Source organism: Taurulus bubalis, assembly GCF_910589615.1.
Source record: "Taurulus bubalis genome assembly, chromosome: 20".
NCBI classification, from domain to species: domain Eukaryota; kingdom Metazoa; phylum Chordata; class Actinopteri; order Perciformes; family Cottidae; genus Taurulus; species Taurulus bubalis.
The window spans coordinates 15552283-15564095 of NC_136608.1; the positions used below are offsets into that span (position 1 = coordinate 15552283).

At 38.1% G+C, this 11813-nt stretch overlaps 1 protein-coding gene across 1 annotated transcript in view; it reads left to right on the forward strand.

The window, feature by feature from the left end:
* Nucleotides 1-9319: 9319 nt before the first annotated feature.
* rassf3 (Ras association domain family member 3) overlaps nucleotides 9320-11813 on the forward strand; it is a gene marked incomplete at both ends in the record, with an annotated part of 48917 nt that continues 46423 nt past the window's right edge. The window contains one exon of the mRNA XM_079236476.1: nucleotides 9320-9440. Coding sequence (XP_079092602.1) covers nucleotides 9320-9440 — 121 coding nt within the window. The remainder of the gene's footprint in view (nucleotides 9441-11813) is intronic.

An 11813-nucleotide genomic window follows, 5' to 3' on the forward strand; every position in this document is an offset into this window, starting at 1 on the left:
TCTGAGGGATGCACCAAGTTGTTCATCTGTTTAAAAAAAAATGTGCGGCAGAAATCGTGTGTGTGTTTTTACACACACAAAATGTTGCTACACATAAATGCATAAATTACTGTAATAAATTGTATTCATTGTAATAAAATGTGACTTTTTATCAAGTGTTTTTTTACTGATGTACTCATGTTTTTTTTTAAAGATATTCACTGTTAATCAAAAGGTTTATTAGTGCAGTAGAAATAAATATACTTTGGGAATATAAACCAGTCAATTGATGGTGAATAATAAATTAAGGGCATTTTTTATCACAATGTATTCATGTATTTATTTCACAAGAAATGTGAATATGGCACATTTAAGTACAAGGCTGCAAAGTTAAATCTTGGCCATGTATGTGGGAAAGTATGATCTAAAATTATGAACTGCATTGTTAAAATCATCTTCCTTTTTGTACCAATACAGAGTACAATGTAGTTTCTGGAGAATAAACAAATGCGTTTAAGGGGAAACAGCATCGCCTTGTGGTCAAATGAGGAACTGCCTTGAACTGACCGAGCAGTCTTGAACCCCATTCAAATGTTTTATAATGAATTTACTTTTTGGACTATTTAGTTTTCTAATTATTTTTTAACAAGTTCTTTTATTAGTTCTTTTGAATAATTAGGCACATTAATTAAATCTGTAACAGCATTTTGCTTCATTTTAGAGAGAGAATTTAGAGATTTGGTCTACTGCTTTTTAGGAGTTATTTATTCGGTCATTTTGCGTAGTTAGCAACAGGCCACTCCAAAATAAAAGTTAAAGCTCAATTCATACGTGGGGTTGTAAATGATGAAATATTCGCCGAATTAAAGAGCACAGTCCCATTAATCCATTAACGTATTTGAATCTGGTTGGAAAGGTGAATCCGCTTCCTGACAATACAATAATCTTTAAATTCGCCTTTTTCAAAACGGAGCTTAGTGTGCGCTCCTTTCCATAACGTAACGCCGCCGCTGCTCTGTGTCTCGCAATGAAATGAGATCCAACCTGTTCCCCCACACACCCTGGACCGCCTCAACCTGCTTCACCGACCACAAACACGGGCGCGCGAGAGGACGCGGCTCACCAGTCGGTGTCACCGGTGACGTCTCGACTAGTCGGTCACTTCTTTAACACTCCTTGAGGAGAGGACATCATGTTTAACGTCGTGCACCACCAGGGTCGGAAATATGTCCCCATGCACTCCTCGGTCGTCACGGATGACTCTCCGTTAACCGTGCGCACCGTGCGCGTCAACAAATCCCCGGGCGCAACGAGCGGCGCACCGGACGCCACTTGGCCGCCGCCCGGTGCCGAGCTGCGGATCTCCAAGACCGGCAAAGGCGCAGCCATCATGAAAGCCGTCCGGACGCGCCTGTCTCCTCCCGAGAGAAGGAAGCGGGCGAAGAGCTCCCCGAGGAGCGGGATGGACGGGCACAGCGGGGGGCCGCCGCGCGCCCGGAGGAGAGGCTTCAGAGCCCCGGATGTGAGGACCATCTTCTCCCCCGTAGAGAAGGACCCCAGGGTGAGGCAGGAGTCCGGGGAGGGACACTCCTTCGTGGCCGGAGGCGAGGACACCTGGTGTGACGTGTGCTGCAAATACATCTTCCAGCAAGGTGTCACCTGTGCAGGTGAGTCTGGAGCTGATGGGTTTGATTAGTTTATTTACTGGATCCCCATTAGCTGACGCCTTAGCGGCCGCTAATCTTCCTAGGGTCCACAGAAAGGACAAAATACATACAAAAACGTGCAAAACATAACGTGAAACAAACAGTTAAAAGAAATACAAACAGAATAAAAATAAAAACAAAAATAGTACAGTCAGATAGTGCAGTTGAGGGCTAGTATGTATATTATGCAGTTCAACCATACAAATACAAGAACAATCAGATGACTAAAAAACAAAGGAAAACGTCAAGTGCTTAATGTCCTGAGGTGCGCCTCTAATTATTTTTTAAATGACCGATTATGAGGAGGTAGTGAATTACAAGCAGTAATTGCATGAACAATAACAGTGTGTTGGAGAGAAGACTCATGTGGGGTGTAGGTTCACTTAAAAGGAAATGCACCATCCAGTGGCTTAAATTTGACACATGTTTAAGCCCAAACTCATCAAAACATTCAGTTTTCCTTCTTTTTTGTTTACTCTCTGATCCCGCCAGTGTAATATTGGTCATTTCTACAATAAATCAATTATCAATGGCACTATTTTTGAGTGTAATATATATTGACCCTATTGGATATCTTTGAGCAGAAGTCCTTACCATAAGGACATGAAGAAGTATTTATACTACCAGAGATACCTGTTACAGGTACATTTGACTGTTTTTATAACAACAGTTTTTAATACAAAATTACATGAATATGATCATGTTCTCCTGAATTAAAAACCAGGGACCCGACCAAAGTGAACGGGAACATTATTTTACAACAAAATAACAAAAAAGTTGATTCAAGTAATTTTCTAAAATACTTTTTTGCACAGACTTTGGTTGTGCTTCACTTGAGCCTCGGCTGCTTTTATATTATTCATTAACTCACCTTTTTAGGTTAGAAGTATCTTATTTAGTGCTGACACAATATTATTATACAGTATTTTAAACTTCCACTTTGGTCTTTTAACTAAATAGATTTATTTTTTAGCAAAAAATGGCAGCTGTATTGCTGTTCATGTCATTTATTAAGAAGAAAAAACACCCAAAACGCTCAGCTTCCTAAATGTGAGGATTTACTATAAACTCTTTGGGTTTTGAATTGCTGATCAAACAAAACAAGCAGTTTTATAAATAAGAAATGTCTTTGGCAGTCCTCACTTTTTACAGACTAATAAATAAATCAAACCCAAAGGAATCTAAGATGGAAGTAATTGTTAGTTTCATCCCTAATCACATGCAAGTTAAAGGCACAGCCATTAGATAAGAATAATAGATAGTAAAAAAGTTTTTTTCTGGAAAATATGATATAAATAATACTATAAATGAATGTTTTAGGCTTTATGGAGTCAGAAAGGTACTCTTGCGCTGCTGCTCTCTCACATTTAAATCGACCGACCTCACAGACCTTTGAGGAAAACGCATAAATCATTTGCACAATCCTGATCAAAGTGGTATCGGTACATATTTCGGAAGCACCCTCGACAGGCAGCGAGAGCACATGTGGGTGACGTGAGTGGGCCGGGCTCTGAGACGCAGCTGGAATGCAGTCTGAAATGCAGACGGACCGGTTCAGGTCTAAAACGAGCCTGAGCGGCTCCTGGAGAACAGACTGGACCTCCTCTGGTCCGCTGGCTGGCAAACAATGGACAGCAAACGCAGAGAAAGAAAGACTCTCCTTCCTCGTGAGCTGCTGCGTTTGTTAGTGTTGTTATGAGAATCACACGGGTTTCAATGGTCAATCTGCTGCTTTCTTTTGGTTGTCGTATTTCCTTCCTACTTCCTTCTTCTCTTTCCATGTTTCAAGTAAAGAAGCATCTCAGTCATGACGTCTGTGAGTGAAAGATTTACTCATGATATCCATTTTACCACTGATAACAAAGAGGTTTTTTTCTTTGCAATATTAATTGTCAATCACACTATTTATCAAACGTAGCGATATAAAGTACGTACAACAACAAAATGACTACAAAGAGACACACACATTACTACAAAGATACACTAAACTACAAAGAGATACACACATTACTACAAAGATACACTAAACCAAAAAGAGACCCACAACTACTACTACGAGACACTAAACTACTACTACGAGACACTAAACTACTAAGAAAGAGACACTAAACTACAACAAAGAGACACTAACCTATTACAAAGAGACACTAAACTACTACAAAGAGACACTAAACTATTACAAATAGACACTAAACTACTACAAAGAGACACTAACCTACTACAAACAGACACTAACCTACTACAAAGAGACACTAAACTATTACAAAGAGACACTAAACTACTACAAAGAGACACTAAACTACTACAAAGAGACACTAACCTACTACAAAGAGACACAAAACTATTACAAAGAGACACTAACCTACTACAAAGAGACACTAAACTACTACAAAGAGACACTAAACTACTACAAAGAGACACAAAACTACTACAAAGAGACACTAAACTATTACAAAGAGACACTAAACAACTACAAAGATACACTAAACTACTACAAAGAGACACTAAACTACTACTAAGAGACACAAACCTATTACAAAGAGACACTAAACTACTAAGAAAGAGACACTAAACTACTACAAAGAGACAATAACCTACTACAAAGAGACACTAACCTACTACAAAGACACACTAAACTACTACAAAGAGACATTAAACTACTACAAAGAGACACAAACCTATTACAAAGAGACACTAAACTACTAATAAAGAGACACTAAACTACTACAAAAAGACACTAACCTACTACAAAGAGACACTAACCTACTACAAAGAGACACTAAATTACTACAAAGAGACATTAAACTACTATAAAGAGACACTAAACTACTAAGAAAGAGACACTAAACTACTACAAAGAGACACTAAACTACTACAAAGATACAGTAAACTACTACAAAGAGACACTAAACTGCTACAAAGAGACACTACACTATTAAGAAAGAGACACTAAACTACTACAAAGAGACACTAAACTACTACAAAGAGACACTAACCTACTACAAAGAGACACTAAACTACTACAAAGAGACACTAAACAACTACAAGGATACACTAAACTACTACAAAGAGACACTAACCTACTGCAAAGAGACACTAAACTACTACAAAGAGACACTAAGCTACTAAGAAAGAGACACTAAACTACTACAAAGAGACACTAAACTACTACAAAGAGACACTACACTATTAAGAAAGAGACACTAAACTACTACAAAGAGACACTAACCTACTACAAAGAGACACTAAACAACTACAAAGATACACTAAACTACTAAAAAAGAGACACTAAACTACTACAAAGATACACTAAACTACTACAAAGAGACACTAAACTACTACAAAGAGACACTACACTATTAAGAAAGAGACACTTAACTACTACAAATAGACACTAAACTACTACAAAGAGACACTACACTATTAAGAAAGAGACACTAAACTACTACAAAGAGACACTAACCTACTACAAAGAGACACTAAACTACTACAAAGAGACACTAAACTACTACAAAGAGACACTAAACAACTACAAAGATACACTAAACTACTACAAAGAGACACTAACCTACTACAAAGAGACACTAAACTACTACAAAGAGACACTAAACTACTACAAAGAGACTCTAAACAACTACAAAGATACACTAAACTACTAAAAAAGAGACACTAAACTACTACAAAGAGACACTAAACTACTACAAAGAGACACTAAACTACTACAAAGAGACACTAAACTACTACAAAGAGACACTACACTATTAAGAAAGAGACACTAAACTACTACAAAGAGACACTAAACTACTACAAAGAGACACTAACCTACTACAAAGAGACACTAAACTACTACAAAGAGACACTAAACTACTAAAAAAGAGACACTAAACAAGTACAAAGATACACTAAACTACTACAAAGAGACACTAAACTACTACAAAGAGACACTAAACTACTACAAAGAGACACTAAACTACTACAAAGAGACACTAGCCTACTACAAAGAGACACTAACCTACTACAAAGAGACACTAACCTACTACAAAGAGACACTAAACTACTAAGAAAGAGACACTAAACTACTACAAAGAGACACTAACCTACTACAAAGAGACACTAAACAACTACAAAGAGACACTAAACTACTACAAAGAGACACTAAACTACTACAAAGAGACACTAAACAACTACAAAGATACACTAAACTACTACAAAGAGACACTAAACTACTACAAAGAGACACTAAACAACTACAAAGATACACTAAACTACTACAAAGAGACACTAAACTACTACAAGACACAAACCTATTACAAAGAGACACAAAACAACAACTAAAAGACACAAAACAACAACTAAGAGAGACTAAACCAAAGTCTCCTCCTGTCTGGTTCTTTCTGGGTCTGTTTCTCGGCCTCATCGTCTCATTGTGGTAACGAGTCATGTAGAAATTATAAAACGCTAAAACAAAGCAAGCTTCTTCCTCCTTTGTCCTTTTAACCTCATTTTGTTGACAGACAATATTCCTGCACAACGAGCTCTGTGTTTCCCGTCAGTTTTACCAGCAGCGCTGATGGACTGTGTGTGTTGAGTGTGTGTGTTGAGTGTGTGTGTTGAGTGTGTGGCTTTTTAAAAGGCTCTCGGGACACCGTTAGAGCTCCATTACTCTGCTGCACGTCCTCAGCCTTCTTATGGACAGAAATAACATCAGAGGAGAAGACATCGTTCTGGAGGTGAAACACTGAAGTCCTGCTGCTGGTCACTGGTTCACTAGTTCACTGGTTCACTGGTTCACTGGTTCACTTATTAACACACTGGGAACCAGTCACTTATAAGCCAGTGGAGCAACAGCAGTGCAGGCATTTCTTTTAAAGATTAGTTTCTGCTGCTGCATGCCGGTTGAACTGATCCACGTTACATTACATAGACGTGATATTTATGGTTGATTTAATTAATACAGTAAGTTATGGAAATTGTTTAATTTGAGGGAGTTCATCCTGCATACACACAATATTTATGTTTAAAATAACATAAACAAACATGTCATATGATGACTTTCGTTAGTTATTAAAACACGTATGTGCACTGACTGTAAAGTCTCTTTTCAACTTGAATTTGAAGAAACATTTGATATTTTCCTTATAAATTAGTACCCAATTACACATTTCTTTTCTAGAAAACCGTCTAGAAATAAAGCATTTAACGTTCATCTCATATTTTTTATGTGCCCAAACTTTACCGATCTCACCCCAGAATTACACCAAACAAGTCTACAATATCATTTATGTTCATTTGTTTTGTGTACTTTTTAAAGTTGTTGTCTGTGGTCTCTAGTGGACAAACTATGTAATAGAGACACATGTTTTTATTACTTATAAATCAATACTTAATATATAATGAGCTAAACTCAGCCTGAGGTATTGATCATATCTAATGATTAAACTATTTTAAAGCCTCTATGTTTTAGTTGTATTTAGTGAATCTCAGTTTCTCCTCAGGATGAAAACACAATGAAATATTTCAAATACATATTTTTATACTATGCACTACAGTACAGAGGTGGAGGAAGTATTCAGATATTAATAAAGTCCAAATACTACACTGTAAAAAATACCCAATAACAATTAAAACGTTTGTAATATATTTAGGAAAACATCCCTAAAGTATTTTAAGTATAAAGATCTCCCCTGTGACTATTTACTATAGTATTTAATATAATTAAAGTATTATTACTAGCTCATGTAAAGCAGTGGGGACCTTTGTTTTTAACTATTAACTAATTTTTTTTTATGATGGATTAATCTGATGATCATTTTCGCCATTAATCAATCGATTGTTTATGTTGTAAAACCTCTGAATAAATAGTGACACTTTCATAATGCCTAAACAGTCTAAACCTCTAAACTATTACAAAATAAATACAAATTATTTAAAGAGGAAGCAGCAAACCTTCACATTTGAGAATCTGGAATATTAAACGATAATTTTCAAATAATCGACTAATCGTTTACATTTTTATATTGACATTCATTTGTAAAGTAATTGAAGCTTTCAGATAATTACAGTCGGGTAAAAAAGTCCAAATCTCTCTGAAATGTGTGAGTTGAAATAGAAAGTGTAATTAAATCGAGTGAAGTACAAGTACCTCAAATATGTACTTAAGTATTTAATTACATTCCACTGGTGATATGGAGAAAACCCGGTAACCCTCAGGGAATTAATGTATTCAGGACTGAAGTGGGTCAGATGACACTCTCTCTCTCTCCCTCTCTCTCTCTCTCTCTCTCTCTCTCTCTCCCTCTCTCTCTCTCTCTCTCTCTCTCTCTCACCTGATGGTCTCTCGCCCTTTCGTCTCTTTGTCTCATTCTCATTGAAATGAAGTAACAGAAACCCGCGGTGAGGTTTAATGTTGCAGTGTGTGTGTGTGTGTGTGTGTGTGTGTGTGTGTGTGTGTGTGTGTGTGTGTGTGTTCATTAGTTGTGGACAGGCAGACCCTATTAGATGGTTTCCATCTGTTATTTCCACATAATAGAACATACAACTCTTTTGTTTCCTCAATGGGACAAAACTCTCAATGCAGACTTGTATTTGTGTGTGTGTGTGTGTGTGTGTGTGTGTGTGTGTGTGTGTGTGTGTGTGTGTGTGTGTGTGTGTGTGTGTGTCAATGCAGACTATATGCAGAATATAGTATATACAGTGAAAGCGGTGCTCAGGTTATTGATGTTGATCTGGCCAGAGGTGATTTATTACAGTCTTGTAGCAGTTTATAACACACACTGTAAATTATCTCCAGGATTCCTTCCACTGAATATTTCACCACTAAAACATGTGTTTGATACAGATTATGCAGATCATCAAATTACATTTTAAAGATTACATTTTCACCCGTTTCATCTCACTTCAATCCTTTTTTATTGCAGCAAAAAGCAAACAAAACAGTTCAACACTGGAAAGGCAAATAGTATTTTTAATATTATTAGTTTATATAATAAAAGTGATACTTGGCGTCCATGTCTTGATAAAATATTGGTCCATATAGTATCGCGGTACGATACCGTATTTAGTTTATTAAACTGGGTTCATTTTCAAACCAGTGATTTTTATTTGTGAGACAAGGAGACAAGCAGAAGAGAAAAAGGAGTTTCACGTTGTAACGTAGTTTATTACGGAGGACGGGGGCTCATTTTGAACCATTGTGCAAAATACTGTGTGTGTGTGTGTGTGTGTGTGTGTGTGTGTGTGTGTGTGTGTCAGCTGCCACAGATGAGTGTATCTTGTCTCTTGTAGCGCCAAACTGTCACAGCGACTGAACAAACAAGGGACGGCAGGAGAATGGGGGGTTCAGAGTTTGTGTGTGTGTGTGTGTGAGAGAGAGAGAAAGAGAGAGAGAAAAAGAGAGAGAGAGAGAGAGAGAGAGAGAGAGAGAGAGAGAGAGAGAGAGAGAGAGCGAGGGGAGGGACCCATTCAGACCTGAGCAGAGACAGAGACACATCCTGGGTGTCAGTGAAGGATGATTTGGGATCTACATGAAGTTATTATCTCTGGATTTAAATCAAACATCTGGACTCTAAAACATATTAAGAAGGCTGTGTGTGAGTGTGTGTGTGTGTGTGTGTCTGTATGTGCGAGTGTGAGCAATGGGCTTTGCCAAAAACGTTGGCAAAACTTTGAGGAGAGTGTCGGGATTTTTCCACCGCTTTCCGAAAGTGATGCGACTCTCCAGCCGCCTGGAGGTCCGTCTGCTGTGGAGGAACTCCGGTGAGTTTGAGCTTCCACATTTAGCTCGACCTTCCCTGCCACCAGCAGCTGGTTTGCAACTTTTTATTTCTGTGAGTGGAAACCAAGAGTCCCGGCTTCCCTGTTTACTGTAAACTGAGCTGAACATGGCAGCAGCAAACATAAAAGATCAAATGTTGGAACGAAATATTAAAAAGAGAGAAAGATGAAACGGATCTGCTGCAGTTTGTTGGATGGAAATGAGTAAAACTGGGACGATCAAGTCTGCAGCCGTTTAAGTGTGTTTGTGTGTGTGTGTGTGTGTGTGTGTGTGTGTGTGTGTGTGTGTGTGTGTGTGTGTGTGTGTGTCTGTGTGTGTAATCTGATAACTCTTTTTATTCAGTTTGATTACATGATGGAATATCTGAACACACATCCAAACATGTAGAACAAAAGAAAGAAAGAACATTATAAAGAAACAGAAAAGAGCAGATGGCCGCTGTGTATTCAGCAAACACCTGTTCACACACACACACACACACACACACACACACACACACACACACACACACACACACACACACACACACACACACACACACACCTGTCTTTGTCTCCTAACTACTGTAAAAGCATTTGGAACAGATTTTTAACTGTTCTTCTTGCTTTAAAGTTAAAGTTTTTATAAATGTAGCGTGTGTGTGTGTGTGTGTGTGTGTGTGTGTGTGTGTGTGTGTGTCAGCAGGTGAGTGAGAGAAGCTGAAGGCTCATTGTGCTTCTCTCTGCACACACAGACATGATTAGAGAGCCTTTGCTAAAAGTTTAAACACACAGAAGAAAAAATCTGACCTTTTGACCTCTGAGCTGAAGGTTTAAGAGTCAGAGCCTCTGTGGTGACTTCCAGGCTGCTGGGACGGACGCTTTGTTGTTGTTGTTCTGCTTCAGTCAATTTGTTTTAAATCAACAAAACATTATATTGTAGTTTCATTATAAAGAAATATCAGCAAATATATAATGTTTTTACACACAATGAATCATGTATTCAGAGCAAATTAACCCCCAAAACAAACAAACTAATTAACAGAAAGTATTTTTTTGCATATTCTCTGATGGCTATTTGATCAATAATGATCTATTATTCTTTCTATTCATTTAAAACATGCATTCGCCTGTAAATCACAATGTTTACATTTTGTATTCATCATGATAAAAAGAGCTTAATATTGATGAATAATAGAGATGTATACTTCTTTAAGAGAATATTATTATATTTAGTCTAAAACAAAACGTTAAATAGTTTTCTGTCAAAATGACATTAAGAGTTTATGTTCACCATTTTAATATTGTATTAATTAAACTACTTAAAGTAAATCTCCCTCCTCAAACCTCTGGTCTATATCTTAATATGTAGATCAGACGTTAGATAATTAGAGCATGCTAACATTAGCTTAGCGATAAACACAAGCGGAGGCCAATGGCTTTTGCTGAGATTTTGTGTGTAAAAATTAAGATTTTCAGAATACTTTTTGGGGAAATTTGTACTTTGCAGTTGTTCTTATAAAGAAAAATAAGAAAAAAGGACTAAATGTCCTTGATGTACATATAATACAATATATAACACGTATAGATACAGGTTTATAAAAATGATACATTCTGTATTATTGTAAAGTATTGCACAGTTGAATTATTGTACAAGTTATTGCAGTTTAAACGTCAGAAATACGACTTGAAAAGTCACCGGTAAACCACGAGGATTCATCCTCTGGGGAGCATGAACACGTGCAAGCGCATGCAACGGCAATCCGTGGGATAGACGATAGAGAGTCCACAGGAAACACAAAGCCACGTGCCGTGTGCACAATGCGACGATGGAGGATGAAGAGCGGCTCTTCCTCTGCGGATCAAGTTCATTGTCAGAAGGAATCAGAGAGAGAGCGGATGAATGGAGGAGGGAGAGCGGCAGCAGGAAACTGGGGAGACACGGCAGTCAAAACAAGCTACGTAAGAGATAGAGAGAGAGAGAGAGAGAGAGAGAGAGAGAGAGAGAGAGAGAGAGAGAGAGAGAGAGAGGCTGTGATGACTGAGTCAGCAGTACACGTCCTCATGTCCATCACTGCGGCCTCCATTTGACTGTTAAATCTCCCACTCAGCACAACACAGAGAGAGAGAGAGCAGCACGCAAATCAGCATCCCAAGTCTGACAGACGGGCGAGAGACACTGAGAAAAGTCTGCAGAGAGAGAGAGAAAGAGAGTGTGTGTGTGATTTACTTCTGTGTGTGTGTGGGAGGAGGAGGAGGAGGAGGATGTTGAGCTGTGTGTAAGACGAAGATGGGAGATGGGAGCAGCCATGTGCAAACTGTCGGATAAAGTCGGACAGCACATGAAAAAGAGGACGCCAGGTAGGGTGTGTGTGT